Source organism: Nomascus leucogenys, chromosome 16 (genome assembly GCF_006542625.1).
Source record: "Nomascus leucogenys isolate Asia chromosome 16, Asia_NLE_v1, whole genome shotgun sequence".
Taxonomy (NCBI): domain Eukaryota; kingdom Metazoa; phylum Chordata; class Mammalia; order Primates; family Hylobatidae; genus Nomascus; species Nomascus leucogenys.
In genome coordinates, this window is record NC_044396.1 from 65,271,650 (window position 1) to 65,289,317 (window position 17,668).

At 33.0% G+C, this 17,668-nt stretch overlaps 1 protein-coding gene across 2 annotated transcripts in view; it reads right to left on the reverse strand.

Moving 5' to 3' along the window:
- Positions 1-17,668, reverse strand: part of CSMD3 (CUB and Sushi multiple domains 3) — a 1,213,340-nt gene that overhangs the window by 1,077,750 nt on the left and 117,922 nt on the right. For both annotated transcript variants that reach the window (XM_030795533.1, XM_003256134.3), the window contains exon 2: positions 13,028-13,250. In XM_030795533.1, the coding sequence (XP_030651393.1) occupies positions 13,028-13,250 (223 nt within the window). The remainder of the gene's footprint in view (positions 1-13,027; positions 13,251-17,668) is intronic.

The window sequence follows — 17,668 nt, forward strand, 5'->3', positions numbered from 1 at the left end:
TGTTTCATAATAAAAATTCCTTTTAAACTTATAATCAGCAAGTATTTTATTGAGCATCAATTATGAATTAATGAAGAAGATAGTAGGTACTCATCATTTAATGCAATATCTCTCTTATTTTAATATTCTCCTATCATTCAAAGACAAGAGAAGAAAACCTCAAAATAACAGAGGAAGGTCTGTTTGTAATAGCTTCTTTTTGGAAGGTGGAGAGCTGATGGAGGAGAGCTTGAAGATACTAGTTCCATGTTTGGTAAAATCCAAAGGACATAGCAGAGATAAAAAACTCACAAAGCAGAGTTCAAGGTCTGGCTAGAGATGAGGGTCACAGAAAGGATAGCAAACAGTAGAGACTGAGGAACAGGAAGGTAAGAAGGAGTGAGATCCCTGGAGCAGCTATCTGCACACAATGCCTATATCAAAACATTGTGTCCATGGATTGTTTATATTTGTTGAAGGAAGATAGGAGTAAAAAAATTTTTCACTGAATATTTTCTTATTGAATACATATTAATTTTTATACTGTAGTCTAACAGAGACAGAAAAATGTATTTCTTCTGGTAAAGAACTCACATGTCCTTCTGGCTCACAAGTGCATTGAGCCAATCAGTGCTGCTATAAATATTAGCCAAAAGCATGCTCAACAATACTTTTTAGAAAGATTTGTCTGTATGATAAAGGAGAAATACATGATAACCAATTTGGTTTCAATTGACTGTCTCAGAGATTACTCATGGGTTTGTTCTGCATTCTTAGTAATATTTTTAATGTAGAATATTTAATAATTTGTGAATAATTAAGATAGTGTTCATACTAGAATTATCTTCCTTTCCTTTTTTTGCTGCTCGTGCTTATTTGAAAAATATGTGTAGAATAGCTATTTGTGTTATATTACTATAACAAAAGCATAAAATATGTTGCCCTGCCTAAGCAGTCAGACAATGGGGGTTGAGGAAACAGATTCCATGGTCTAGAAATCAGATTGAATTCAGTTAGTAACACCATATATTTTTTGTTTGCAATAACTTTGAAGGCATATCAAAAGCATATTGAGCCTTTAACTGGAGAGAAAGTGGCTAGAAAAACCAGAATGTTAGTAGATGTGGTAAATAATAAATACAAGCAGCCAATAAACACATGAAAAAATGCTTAACATCACCAGTCATCAGAGAAACTCAAATTAAAACCACAATGAGATAACATCTAACACCAGTCAGAATTGCCATTTTTAAGAAGTCAAAAAACAGCTGGGCACAGTGGCTCATGCCTGTAATCCTAGAACTTTGTGAAGCTGAGGTGGATGGATCACTTGAGGCCAGGAGTTCAAGACCAGCCTGGCCAACTTGGTGAAACCCCATCTCTACTAAAAATACAAAAATTAGCTGGGTGTGTGGCGCATGACTGTATTCCCAGCTATTCGGGAGGCTGAGGCAGGAGAATCGCTTGAATCCGGAGGCAGAGGTTGCAGTGAGCCGAGATCATGCCACTGCACTCCAGCCTGGGTGACAGACTGAGACTCTGTTTCAAAAAGTCAAAAAAAACAACAGATGTTGGTGTGAATGCAAAGAAAAGGGAACACATATATTTTTCATGAGAATGTAAATTAGTTCAACCTCTATGGAAAACCACGTGGAGATTTCTCAATGAACTAAATGTGGAACTACCATTCAACCCAGTAATTCCACAACTGCATATCCACTCAAAGGAAAATTCTATAAACAATCATTCTATAAAAATGATACCTGCACATGTATATTCACCGCAGTACTATTCCCAATAGCAAAGTCATGGAACCAACCTAAGCATGCGTCAACAGTTTTGTGGTTAAAGGAATTGTGATCCATATCCACCCTGAAGTACTGTGCAGCCATAAGAAAGAATGAAATCATGTTCTTTGCAGCCACCTGGATGCAGTTGGAGGCTATTATCCTAAGCAAATTAATGCAAGAACAGAAAACCAAATACCACATATTCTCACTTGTAAGGAAGAGTTAAACACTGAATACACACAGACATACAGATGGGAACAATAGATACTGGGAACTACTAGATTGGGGAAGGAGGGTGGGGATATAGGCTGAAAAACTACCTACAAGTACTATACTCAACACCTCGGTGATGGGATTATATGTGTCCCAAAGCTCAGCAGCAAGCGATATACCCATGTAACGACCCTGCACATATATCCTTTGAATTCAAAAATTTAAAAAGGGCACGATATTTATTATTGAAGTGTGGCAAATGCATACAACTGAGTTAAAATGAGTGAAAATGAACTATAGCAATATGCCACAGCATGGATAACTCTTAGAAACATAAGGTTGAGCCAAAAAAAGCATGTCCCAGAAAACTAAATGGGATTATATGTATTTTATAAATCTTACAAATTAACATAATTAAACGTGATGTTGCTTAGGGATGCGTTCACGTATGATTAAAGTATAATTTCAAAAAAAGTTAAAAATGACCACAACATGGAGGTGCTTGTTACTAGTAGGGTGAAGTCAGAGCAAGGCGAGGATGGGATACAAATGGAAGAAAATGTGAGCAGCATCCTTGTTTAGTGGTAGGCTTATTGGTGCTCATTTTAATAAAGCACTTCGCAATGTGTATATTACAGAGTCAAATATTATTATGAATAAATTATATTCTTAAAATATAGTAATAGAGAATATAGAAAATTTATATGGCAAGATAAATGGATGCAATAAAGAGTTAACGCTAGTATTCTAATAAATATACTGTGGCAATGAACTGTTTTATATATTTTCATTTTTTTTAATAATCACATCTCACTCAGATACAATTTGACTTTTGTAATTAGAAAACATTATCTTAAAATGAATGAAATGAGGTTGCTATGATTAGTTTATGATTTTTTTTAATTACCACAAAAATGTAGGCAGTGGCTGTGGCAAGGGTCTATATTCTATACATTTTAGTTCTTCTATGTGTCCTGCTATATATATGTGACACTTGTGATTTTTTTCTCTAAAAACACCATTTAAAATACAACTGAAAAGCCTTTAGTATTTCTGAAAACAAACTGGGTGACTGTAAACTTAATTATATATATTTTTATGATGATAAATTTAATTATTTTTCTGTATGGGTTCAATATCTTTTAAATACCTTTATAACATCAAACTTGAACATCTATGAAGGAAAAGTCCCCTTTTTACATTATTATTTGATGACACAATATCCTTTGGATGTGTCATGTTTTAACAGAAAATAGGTCATATACGTGAGATTTTTAAGTGGACCCTGATATAAATGTGACCACTTTTCTTATACCCTTTAATCTTCATGACATTTTAATTTATGTTTAGTAAAATGACTCAATGAAATAATTCAATAAATTTATCTGATTTTATGGTTGCCTAGCTTAAGTCTTCTGATTCATCACTCCAAAAATGCTATAGTTGAAAAATGCAAATAAATACAATTAATGAGCTGTGCTCGAACCTATTCATGTTCACGCTTCAGTCTCTTGAAATCCTGTTTTTGATCTTGAAACAGATATAAATATTTTTGAGATTTTATTTTCCCAACTGTATAATAAAAAATATTAGGAAGAATATCTGAAATGATGTTACGAGAATTGTATATAAATAGCCTGACAGAGTATGTATTCAAAGAATGTTAGTTTTTAACAGATACAGAGTATATGTATCTTCCTTCAGAATATCAAATATTAACACACAACTAAATGAATTTTAAGAGTTAATCTATAATGTCTTATCTAAACATTTTATTTAGGAGCTCATATTAATTATGTAAAGATTTTGTTACTAAAAACATTTACATTCATAAGAACATTAATATGCTTTCTGTAAGATTATCAAATGTTCACTTCATTGTGCCATTTTACTGATGAGAAAATGAATGTTTATGGAGCATGAGTTTCACTTTACTAAATATTTTACCAAATATTTTTAGTCAATTATAACATCATGTGTAGTTTGCTTTTAGGATATCAGTGCTGTTTTACTGAAAGCAGGCTAATGGAAGTAAACCTTTCCACAGATTTACTATAAAAGATTGAATAAATATAATCTAAGGAACAAAGTGTTTAAACTTGCTTATTGTCATCTTTTGTTTGATCTTTTAACCCCAGTTTTAATGGTTTAATTTAGTCTATTTCTTCACTAAAAGCCACCTCATTTCTTTTTGGCAAAATGCCTGGTATAAACAATAAACAGTTGTGTATACTCTGGAATCCTTGCCTTAGTCAGATTTGAAAGAGCCTTTTATGTTGACAAAAAGTTTTAGAAATCCTATCTGTCCTTGAGATCTATGCAATCAATAATTTGAGTGCTCCAAAGTGAGTAACGATAACTAAAGAGAAGAATCATTAACTGCCCAAGATGCATCAAAATTTTAATTGGCTTTTTTTCTAATTCACTCGCACGCCCAATGCCCAATGCCCAATGGCCAATGGCAATGCAATAAGTCTTTTGTAAATTAAAGTATTAGGTAGGGGGATACTAAACACAATATAATGGTATTTTCAAGTTTGTCCACAGAAAAATGCATTTCTACACTCAGCTTCTGTTTCCTGGGATATGTGTTTTCCATACAAGGCTATGACTGAGGTCAAAGTTGAACCAACAGTAAGCAAAGTTCACTTTGTCACTTGGTGTGTCTCATTAATATTATAGATCAATAACAAAACTCTAGTATTGCTTTTCTTATTTATTGAGAAATAATAAATAACTTTATTATTATAAATAGTTGTTAATATCACATATGTCATTTCAGCACACAGCTATACGCACAATCACTCTATGCCATTGAGTCAGACAGTAGAGCCTCTGCGTTTCCCAGACGTTTTATTATATAAGAGAGAGAATCAGTACACAAAGGTTGGTTCCAACTCTGAAGGGAGAAATCTTTATAGTCAGCTAATTGGATTGAGTTGTATCATTCTCAATGTAATCTTTAGGCAAACTTAGAGATAGGGACAGGCGAGACAATGTCATCAGGTAGAATTAAATCACTGGAGTGCACTGACATAAAATAAAACTACCCTCTGGTCATTTGTTTCTATGACCTAAGTCATTTAGATATTTTTGGATAATTTTCATGGGAAAGTCATTCTCTACCTCAACATTATGCCTACAGGAAAGGAAACAGATTATAGCATGGCATTAAAAGAGGCATCAAGTATAGTGAGGAAAGATTTTAACTGTGAGTATTAAGAAGTTCTATGGGACACTGAGGGAGCAAAGGAAAGAAGAAATATTAACCATGTAAGAAAAGAAGTGTAGTGGCTACTCAAGAACATTTCTGGGGACACTGCCAACATTTTCTGAAGGAAAAAAGGTCTACTTGTTATATGTTAATTATAAAGAACCAAAAAGAAATGGTCTAACAATTACACAAGTGGGAATTCAAGCTACAGATTGTTGTTTATTCACTCTAATCTCTGTTCCTTAATTGTGTCCATTAGGATTTGAATTCTATGGTTATGACAATAATCCAGCAAATTTGTATAATAAATATGAATTGTGACAGAATGTTACATATTTTAAATCCCTCAATGTATCGAGAAAAAAAATACTGGGTAAAGAATTGATATTTAATAAAGGGATATATAAAGTTCAGATAATTTAGCCATGGTAATGACATACATTCTAGAATAATGACCAAGAAGGTTTAAAAATATTATATATAGTCACAAAGTAAAAATCCAAAGAGGAAAAGAGTAATATTACTGTAGAAATACAGAGAAAAAATAAGGCATAGCCTTTTCTAGAAAAAACTTAGTTTATCAAGCAATACGTTTAAAAATGTACTTGAAACATGCTTTCTTATAATTGTGTCCAGTGGCAGCAAGCTAGGACATATAATTTATTAAGTTGTCATTTCTGGGATTCCTTAAAATGTACACCTTAATTCTTCTTCACTTTAATGCTCAAATACAACAAAATGAACTTAGACTCCTTCACGTCTTCAAGAAGAATCACAGATCTAAATATAAAGCTAACACTCTAAACCTTCAGAAGAAAATACAGGGTATCTTTTCATCTTTGGATAAGCAAATATTTATTGTACTACAAGAAAGCACTGACAAAATATAATATTAATAATTTGGACTTTGTTAAAATTAGAAACCTTAACTCATGCAAAGATAATGTAAGAAAATGAAAGAGCAAGTAACAGACTGGAAGAAAATAATTGCAATGCATATATTTGTCAAATAAATGCTATAAAGATTGCAAAGATCCTTATAATTTATATATCAAGACTAAGCAAACAACCCAATTAAAAAATAGACAAAATATTTGAACAAACTCTTCATAAATAAATAGTTGATAAGCACATGCTCAATATTATTAGGCATCACAAAAGTGCAAAATAATACCACAATAAATGCTGACAACCTCAAATGTCAACAAAGTTGTGGAGCATTTAGAATTCTCATACAGCGATGGTGAAGTACAAAATGCGTACGCAGCTTAAAAAAGCTATTTGGCAGTTTTTTTATGATATTAAATCTTTATCTACCTAATAACCAAACATTTTGACTCATTCTCATTTCACAGAATGAGAGCTTTAAAAAGTTCATTTTACCCATGGCTATAGAGTGTTTCTCTATTTTACAACTTTATGTATTTTTGCAATAGATTGCAATTTTTTGTGTTCTAAGTTCTGTTTCATACTTAGGGAGTTTATTCTCAACATATTACAAAATTTTGCTATTATTTACAATATAATAGATTTTGTGATTTTTCTTTTTTTTTTTTTTGAGACGGAGTCTCACTCCTTCGCCCAGGCTGGAGTGCAGTGGTGCGATCTCGCCTCACTGCAAGCTCTGCCTCCCGGGTTCACGCCATTCTCCTGCCTCAGCCTCCCCAGTAGCTGGGACTACAGGCGCCCGCCACCATGCCCGGCTAATTTTTTGTAATTTTAGTAAAGACGGGCTTTCACCGTGTTAGCCAGGATAGTCTCGATCTCCTGACCTTGTGGTCCGCCCGCCTTGGCCTCCCAAAGTGCTGGGATTACAGGCATGAGCCACCGCGCCTGGCCCATTTAAGCTTTTTTATGTACACAATCATAGATCTGTAATGAATTATAATTTGGTATATTGTTCAATATTTAGAACTCATATTTCTGTATCTGTATCATTTTATTTTGATAATTTATGCTTTTCAATGATGTGATAGCTCATACTTCCTTTCTTTGTCTTTTATTTTAATGGCATAGAAGTTATAATTATTGTTTCCAACCCCATATAAGTGAAATTTACCACCTGTAGACCCTCTTTAAGGAGAAGTTAAAGATAGCCACAAAGTTTATATATGCATCTGGATGTTATTTAAAGAAATTAAGAGATAGTCTTTCATCAACCACCATATTAAAATCAGCTTTCAATTTCTTTACTGCAGATTTTTTGTTTGTTTGTTTTCTTTTGTTTTGTTTTTAGAGACAGTGTCTGGCTCTGTCACCCAGACTGGAGTGCAGTGGCGCAGTCTCGGCTCACTGCAACCTCCACCTCCTGGGTTCAAGTGATCCTCCCACCTCAGCCTCCAGAGTAGCGGGGATTACAGGCACAGGCCACTACAGCTACTTTTTCTGTATTTTTTGTAGAGATGGGGTTTCACCATGTTGCCCAGGCTGGTCTCAAACTCCTGAGCTCAAGCCATCGGCCTCCCAAAGCTTTTTCTTTTTTTAATGATTTTATTTTAATTTCAACTTTTATCTTGGATTCAGAGAATATATGTGCAGATCCATTACATGGGTATACTGCATGATGCCAAGCCCTAGGACGTGAAAGATCCTATCACCCAGATGTAAGCATAGTACATGACAGTTTTTCAGCCTTGGCTTCCCTCTCTCCCTCCCCACACTACTAGTCCCCAGTGTCTATTGTTGCCATCTTTATGTCCATGAGTATCCAATGTTTAGCTCCCACTTATAAGTGAGAACACGTGGTATTTACTTTATTATCATCTGCCTTCTCCTTAAGATTTTGTGTTATGTTAACACTTACACTTATATTTGATTTTATCATTACCTATCCTTTCGCTTTTAACATTTCTAATCCATGGACATTTATATAACTCAGGAAAGTGAAGTTTATATTGCAGTCATTACTACACCATGACTATGACCTTGTGATAATTCTTCCTGTTTTTAAATCACAACTTTGGAAATAATTTATTTAGAAATAATACTTATTTATTTACCTATCACAATATCCAAAAATTAAGCTTTGGATATTGTGATAGATTTTGTCAGTTGCCTGAACCTCAGCCTTCTCCATGCTGTTTTCCACAACTGAGGTTGAAAATGAAAGCTGTTTTTCTAGAATACTGTTGACCAATGGATGGTGATGTCAGGCTGTTCTGGCCAATGATATAGGAGAACAATCCTTCTAAGGACTTTTGGGAAAGCTTTTAATTTACTGATTAACTGCATAACAACAAACTTCTTGTTATATAAGAAAAATAAATTTTTTGTTTAAGCTATAGTAAGTCAGGATTTCTGTTACAGCCAAACATCCAAAACGATAGGCAAAGTAGCAATGAGAAGACCACAGTAACATGTCAGGAGTCACACTAAATAAAAGTTTTTGTAGTCAGGTCTTTTAAAAAATAACTACGCTACTACGTTGGTTATTTAGAAATAATCATTCTCTTCCACTTTGAGAAAAGATTATCATTCCATAACATTTCATATGTATTAAGGTTGTACATGTTAAAAATTAGGAAAAGGAATTTAAAAATGAGTATTTATAAAACATCTGGCTTCTTGACTTTCTAACATTGAAAGAAATGAAATGAATCTTTAAATGGACAATGTATATCATATAAAAATTTTAAAATTCTTCACTTATTTGTGCAGAAAAAAACAGCTAAGATTTAACAGGAAACCAACAAGCTAAGAAATATTTTTGTCACAAAAAAGGAAATATTTACATGTTTAAGAATAAATGAATTATGTAAATCATCAAGAAAAATACTGATACATAGACAAAAAATAAATTTACAGGAGAAAATCAGAGTGGTTATCAAACACGAGAACATGTTAAATATCTATAAAAATCAGATATATGTAGATAATCAAATTAAGAATAAAAGATGTAAGTCTGGGAAGACTGAGAGGTAATGAAGTATAGTTTTCTAGCTGTAATAATATTCATTGATATAAGATTCTGGAAACCATATTAGTAGTATAAAGAATATTATTTGCTTCTGACCTAGCCATCCTGTTTCTACCAAGAACCAATCTAAAATATAGAAAATATATATTCATAACGATGCTAACATGTGAATTAATTATAAAAGAAAAAACAAAAATATAATAGAATGATAATTACATAAATTGTATCCACAGGATTAAATATTTGTGTAAATTAATGCTTACATAAAATGATTAAATATACTTAACAAATTCAATAAATTGATGTTTACAAAGATTCTAATCACATATTAGATATGTATATTATAATGTAGAGAGATTATTAAGGACACACAACATCATATATTGAATGATCCTGGGTGAATATATCTGTCTCTGCCTCATTAAATAATAGGTGATTTTTACTTGTTGGTATAAGTTTATTATTGGGAAAATATAATATTAATGTAAAATGAACAAGGCTTAGAATAACCTTTATGTGTCCAGCAATGTTGCCTTAAATGCATCAGCACTTGTTCTAAGACAAAGTTATGATTAAAAAGAAATTATCTAATGGTGCTTTGCCAATATCAATTCTCTTTTAATAAAAAATAACTTACAGAAAAACAAGTAATATCATTAATAATTGGAGGCTTATAGTTTTTAAAATATGAAATTCTGGTTATGAATCCCAATGTGTTTATTTATACAAGCAAGAATGACAAGACCCACAAACCATTTTCTTTTCCTACATTATTGCAAGACAAGTGTAGGAAGCCATTTTTTAAAAAATCTATTGGAGCTCATGAAAAGTAAAAAATATATATATCAATTTCTGGAAGAAAGAGAACAGCAAACACACCATAAAGACATGCATTAAGTGAGAATATGATCCAATATGAGAGAAACAAAACCCAAGAAAACAGTGAGTCAAACAGCCAGACGCAAACATGAATCAAACTCTGCCAGCAGCAGTTTCGACTTCTAATCAAACAGCAGATTTTGTATATAAACACAGTCTGGAACGGGCTGTAGGTTACATACTAATTTTTTTCTTTCCAGTCTTGCTAACTAAAGTCAGCTATAACATTAGCTACAGTACTTCTTGAAGCACAAAAACCAATAGATGCGTTAAATGCTTACAGTGAGCAAAACATTAGACTCTAAAGACTATATTATAACATAGAGTACATGTTAGACTATAGTCTTGTCATTTTGCTTGTATAAATAGAGTACACGCTTGAATATAGTCTATAAAATAAATAGGAAAAATAAATTGGTAGCTTACCTTTCGGTTTATATTTGTATATTTTACACCTGTTTGAAAATATACCTTTTATTATTATTTCTCTTACTAAATTTTATCCAATACTGCTAAGAAAAAATAGATTTTTATTTATATATCAATACATAAACCTTGGAGATTATGTCTAACTACATAGAATTACATATATCGAAGAGCTTCAGATCTAAACTGAAACAAATCTGAATTGCAATGATACTTCTGCCTTTTGCCACTTTCAACAATTTTACTCGGGCAATGAATTCAAGCCTCATTTTATCAGTTGTAAAATGATGATGATAATAATAGTAATTATTTTACATTGTTTGGATACAGGAGAAGTCAAATATCATAATGAACACAAAATAGCACAGTGACAGGTGCAGAGGAATCATTCAATAAATGTTAAGGGTTAGAGTCATTGAGCTTTCATTATATTGTGTTCCCCATAAAATCTCTGTGAATTAAGTGCTATTATTCCCAATTTACAGATTAGGAAAGAAAGAATGAGAACAATAAATTTATTTTCCTAACTTCTCAGTTTTTTAACTTCCCAGAGACCACAGTTGTTTAGAAAAGCAGGGAAGAGGAAAAATAAAAATGTGTTTTCTCATTTTCAAGGCAATCTAGAGAGAATAGGTACACGCACAAGCATTACTATCAGGGAATTGATACTTTGAAACTAACAGGTAATATTAAAAGTAGTGTTTTTATATATTTAGGAAAATTATATCCCACACATTGCCAGTGTAAAAAATTGTATTTCTACTTATAGGTATTATTTGGCATTAGCAAAAAACACCAGCTTTTAATGACAGTGGCAATGATGATCAAACATCAGTCAGACGTGCATACCATAATGTATATTTATAAAATAGGTGATTATTGTATGAGTTACAATGTAAAAGTTTATGTATGAGTTTACAACGTAAAAGGAAAAAGAAATCAGATTTACTCGGTCAATGAGTATAGAGGAAAAAAAGAAATAAAGAAAAATAGAATCTTAGCTGTAATCAATCTAGTAACCTTGTTTTTGCACAACAAAGTTTGTGAAACAACTGAGGCATTTTTAAGTGTCATCTGACTGGAAGCAGTTCGATGTGCTCTAATGGGATTTTGTAGCCATGCAGCAGGTCCATACACATTTTCTCATAATACCTGCAGAAGAGTATAATGAGATGGCTAGAACCGGCCTTATTACCATCTCTCAGTTTAAACAGAGGTAGCGTGGATTGCTCAAAAAGCTGGTGAGCAACAAACCTAACACCCTAATGTAATAAATCTCATCTCCAAATCTACCATTTTCCCCACTACATTATGTTTTTCATTGCCAAAACTTGAGGAAAATAAACACTAATTTTTTCTCTTTTCTTTTTTTTTTTTTGAGACGGAGTCTTGCTCTATCACCCAGGCTGGAGTGTAGTGGTGCGATATCGGCTCACTGCAAGCTCCGCCTCCCAGGTTCACGCCATTCTCCTACCTCAGCCTCCCCAGTAGCTGGGACTACAGGCGCCCGCCACCACACTCGGCTAATTTTTTGTATTTTTAGTAGAGAAGGGGTTTCACTGAAACACTAAATTTTTACTTAAAATTGAAAAAAATATAAATGCAAAGGAATATGGAAGACCGATGAAACTGTAAAAAGTTAGCACTGATAATCTGCTTCTTGTACATTAGGAAGGCAAGAACATGTTATCAACTATTAGAAAGTAACAGCATCAGAGAATCATAACTCAAACATAGCCAAGTATGTAAAGAGTCTTTAATTCCTACATGTTATCTTCTTAGAATATTTTAAATTACAAGTTTAAAAAAGCTTATGGCACTTAAAGAAAAGTATACAAACACTGTCATAAATCTAGGACTAAATAAAATGTGCAATTCTTGGAATGTTGAAACTTTTAGTTGAATTATAGTTGATTTACAATTAAAATAAGTTTCTGGTAAGACCTCAAAAATACTTTTAATTTTACATAACCTCTTTGCCAAGAGGAAATTCTGAAGAACCAGAAGAACTACCTTAAAAATAGTCAGAGTGCTAGTTAATTTTTACATCTTTTTAATCAATGAGCTTCAAAAAACACTTTTATTTGTAGAGGCAAAAATATAAATGTCCCCGTTTTTGACAAGAAAGTATGTAGTTTTCAGATATTTAGATTTTATAAACTACACACATTATCAGAAATTAATTTATTCTACTATCCATGAATGCTGACTTAAAGTGTTTTTGCATAGTGTTGTATATTAAAATTCAGCATATTATCACTGAAATATACCTTATATAGTACGTTTTACTTTATCAAAAGTTATATCCATAATGAATGAAACCTTGAGATAATGATTTTTAAAAACAAAATACCTTTAGCCACTATAAAGAGATCACCACTCAATATGCATTCACCTTTGTGAGACATAGTATTAATGTACTAGCAGTATGACATCAGAGACACCAAGCTAATTTGCTCATGGGGTGATATATTTCCAAATAAATAATAATTAGATGGTGAATACAACTTTATTATAATTGCATCACAAATGTTAAGCATCTTTTGTAAAATAAACTACTTTTACCCAGAAAATATTTTTTCTCCAGTCTTCCACTCAAAACACACTAACCTTGTCCTAAAGTTTGTAGGATGAGGATGTCCATCATATAATGATAAGTAGTCGTATTCTTCTTCTAGAGCAAATGACTGAAAAACAATTTGTATTCTATTTCGTTCTTCTGCTATTATTACCCACGTACAGTTTGCACCATTTGGATATCCATATGGAAAACCAGGGCTTTCTATAGTGCCATTAAGTCCTTTTAAAGTTCCACCACATGTATAAATAAATCCTGCAACAAAAGACAAATAAACAAACATTAATATTATATAAATCAAGAACAATCCAGGAGATAATATTATTTTGAAAGTCTATTGCATTTCCAAGACCAAAGTTAACAATAATTTTATAAATGGCAGTTTAAGAGCTGGGCACCATATACAAATATATGTGTAAAATATAAGAAACAAAATAATAGAAGATTTATCATTTATAATACATACTGAGGCAAATAATTATAAAGCAGTTGATGAAATAAAATTATCTTCATATATCTGGTTCATTATCCATTACAGGTTCCTATAGACAAACACAATCCTAGAACACGGTATCTTTCCTCAAAGAGTTTTAAATCTCATTGTGGAAGCTCATAAACAACACTGACATTTTAAAGATCTTTGTCTGCATTTTGGGTCCCAAAGAATTAACTCCATTTTTTCTTGGCAACACATACTAGCTTTCTTTGACATATTCAGATCTCTACCCTGTAGCTCACATGCTTTAGGAAAATGTCTCACCCTGATTATAGAAGAAGAATTTTTTTAATTCTATGAAATGGCTCTACCTTTCCTTAAAATACTTAGTCCATGATGAACTACATCAGAGTGAATCCGAAGGTCAGGACAAAAATACGTTAAATAAATGGATCTTGGACAACTGACAGCACCCATCTTAAGAACTTCTGTATTTGTTCCATGGAAAAGTCTAAGTTACTGATAGCATGAGTCCTGGAGATACCTAGAAAACTTACTATATTTCTTCAGCAATTTGTCTCTTCAAATATATATATATATCAGGTATATATATTAAATATATATCTCAAATATATATCAAATATATATTAAATATATATCAAATGTATATCAAATGTATATTAAATATATATCAAATATATATATATTAAATATAAATATATTTTTTGAGACAGAATTTTCTTCTGTCACCCAGGCTGTAGTGCAGTGGTGAGATGTCGGCTCACTGCAACCTCTGCCTCCTGGGTTCAAGCGATTCTCTAGCCTCAACCTCCTGAGTAGCTGGAATTACAGACGTGCACCACCACGCCGGGCTAATTTTTGTATTTGTAGTTGAGACGGGGTTTCACCATGTTGGCCAGGCTGCTCTTGAACTCCTGACCTCAGGTGATCCACCCGCCTCGGTTTCCCGAAGTGCTGAGATTACAGGCGTGAGCCACCATGCCTGGCCTCTTCAAATATATAATATTCTGTAGCATATTCTGTAATGTAAAAACCTAAGATTAATATAACAGTAAGTGAAGATGGTCCCAGTCTTTATGTAGACTGCATGCTAATAAAACTTGCATTTAGAGGCGGTTAAACAGGATCAGAAGTACTCATGAGAACCTCTTCACCCAGATGTTATTATCTTTATATGTGAGTCCTACAGGAAGCTGAAGTGCCAGAAAGCTGTAAATCAGAGATATCAAGCTAATTTGAGGGAGAGAACTCGATACTACCCAAAGCATCTATGTTTGGAACTGGCATAGAAATGCAAGAAATTTGGGGCTCCTCTCTTTGGGAAGAAATGAATATATTTTATGTAAGTATGGACACTTTTTAAAAGTAAGAGGACTGCTGAATAGAAGTCCTCAGAAGCCAGAGTTGTAGATTGTGGCAGATAGTGGTTGATTTGGGATGTTGTACATTTATTCCACATTCTTTTCACAATAGCACCTTGTTTTTGCCAGGGAAGCCACTTCTCTATCAAACAGCTATATACTTTTTTTGTTTTGTTTTTTGTTTTTTTTTTTTGAGACGGAATCTTGCTCTGTCGCCCAGGCTGTAGTGCGGTGGCATGATCTCGGCTCACTGCAACCTCCGCCTCCTGGGTTCAAGTGATTCTCCTGCCTCAGCCTCCCGAGTAGCTGGGATTACAGGCATACGCCACCACACCCGGCTAATTTTTGTACTTTTAGTAGAGACAGGGTTTCACCACATTGGCAAGGCTGATTTCGAACTCCTGACCTAAAGTAAAACACCGGCCTTGGCCTCCCAAAATTCTGGGATTACAGGAGTGAGCCACTGGACAGGCCAAAACAGCTACATACTTTGGAGCAGCTGACTCTGCTGACTCCAGTGATGAGAAATGTGGTTCAGGGCTTGGTTGACCAATATAATCCTATCCTCTGAGCAAAATTTACTACAGGGATCTTTTCCTATATCTCACCATATGGCAAAGTCTTAAGCCTGGGATATTTGGTATGTTTATGTGCTATAAAGCATAGTTCTTGTTATCATTTTGCCTCTTTGAAAATTGACCAAGAAGTTGGATCAGGTAGAAGAGGTTTAAAAAAAAAATCAATATTTGTGTATATTCAGATAATTTTGCTCATGCACCAAAAGTCAAATAGGGCATTTTATGATTTTCAAAAATAAATAAATAACTAAAAGGTCTCTTTTTAAATTACTTCTTGCAGAGCAATTACTTTGAAGCCTTAGGTTAATTAGCTATCACCCATTTCTATTAGTTTTCTGCCTGAACAGCTTCCAATTTGAACTTTATAAATAAGGCAAGCATGAATCCCTTCAGCTACAATCTGATCTATGGGCTGTTTTATATACTCTCCAGCCCCATAACCCTGATAGTTTTAGAAAAAGGACATATGTCTTAAAATAACCTGCCCAGTTTTGTCCACTCATTCTTCAAGGGCCTGCTGATTCATGCATTTCAAGTACTTTTATTTTTAGACAAATTAGGAATTATACCTATATTTAAACTTCCTTATCTGTATTGTTCTTTTTATTTTTGTTTTTGTTTATCACGAAGTTAGATTAAACATAGCATTATTCTCTATAATAAAGTACATTTTCTCCAAAAAGGAGGTTTAAATTTTTTTACTTTAAAAATCTGAAAATCAGAAGTAAGCATTATAAAGCAAAATATCCTCCCTCATTCATTTATGCTTCACACGGTTGGTCATTTTTAACAGCGCAGTGTTTTTCTTACTAGGCCTTTCCTAGGCACAAGCAGATATCCATTCTATATTATTTTTCAAGTGGTGTCAGTCATATTATGCATATTTTTCTGAATTGTTATATCTATTTTAAAAAATCACTGGCATTCTTCTGGGTACAGATGTAGACTCCTACTACATTCTTCTCTGAAAGACTTCATAGCTATGCAGCATATAGTATGCCTATAATATAATTTATTTTACCATTCTCCTAATGATAACTTCATTTTTATGGTTACAAAGGTCTAGTGAGCAACTCTGTAAAAACAACTTTGTACACATATCCTTGCAAAAAGTATATATCTTTTGTGCACAAAAGGCATATATCCTTGTGCACTTGCTTGATACCTCCTAAGGTGGAATCCTAGAAATGAGGTTGCTGAAAATTTATACAGATACAGTGAAACCATACTTAATAAATATGAAAATTTATGTTTCTGTCACCATTATTGAAGTGTTTTTCACCCTCAACCCTAATTCTGGCAACATTAGATATTTTTGAAAGGCAAATTTTGTTTTTCACTTTTGCTTTCTAAGAAATTTTATCATGTTTATTTGAAATTTGCAACTTGATGCCGTGGAATACATACAGAGTAAAGTGGTTACCATAGTGAAATAGATTACTGTAGCTATCATCTCACATAGTTACTTTTTTGTGTGACAAGAGCAGCTAAAATATACTTATTTAACAAAAATCCTTACAATTTCATTAACTTTAGTCCTAATGTGGTACATCAGGCCTCTAAATTTGTTCATCCTACATATCTGCTATATGACCTATAGCTCCCCACTTTCTCTTCCCTTTACTCCTGCTAACCCATGGAAATCACTGTTTTCATTGCCTATCTGTGTGTACTTAAGCTTTTTAAAAAAATATATTCCACATATAAGTGATATCTTCCAGTATTTTTATTTTTGTGCCTGGCTTATTTCACTTAGCGTAATGTCCTCTAAGTCTTCTAAGTCCATCCAGGTTGTAGCACATGGTGGGATTTCCTTTTTTAAGGCTGAATAAGATTTGTGTGTGTGTGTGTGTGTGTATGTGTGTGTGTGTAAAATATATTCCATTGTGTATATATAAAAAGGGATCTATATTCCCTTTTTAAGGCTGAATAAGATTCCCTTTTGTGTGTTAGTATGTATGTATACACATTTCATTTTCTTTATCAATTTATCTCTCACTGTGTATCTAGGCTGTTTCCACATTTTGACTATTGTGAATAATGCTGCAAAAAACATGGGAGTGCAGGTATTTTTACATGGTAGTTATTGTATCTCATTTTGGTATATACCTGGAAGAGGAGTTGCTGGGTCATATAGTGGTTTTATTAATATAATATTTTTAATTTATTTAGGAACCTCCATACAGTTTTTTCATAATGGCTGTACTAATTTACATTCCCGCCACTAGTGTACTAGGGTTTCCTTTTCTCCACATCCCTGACAACATTTGTCATCTC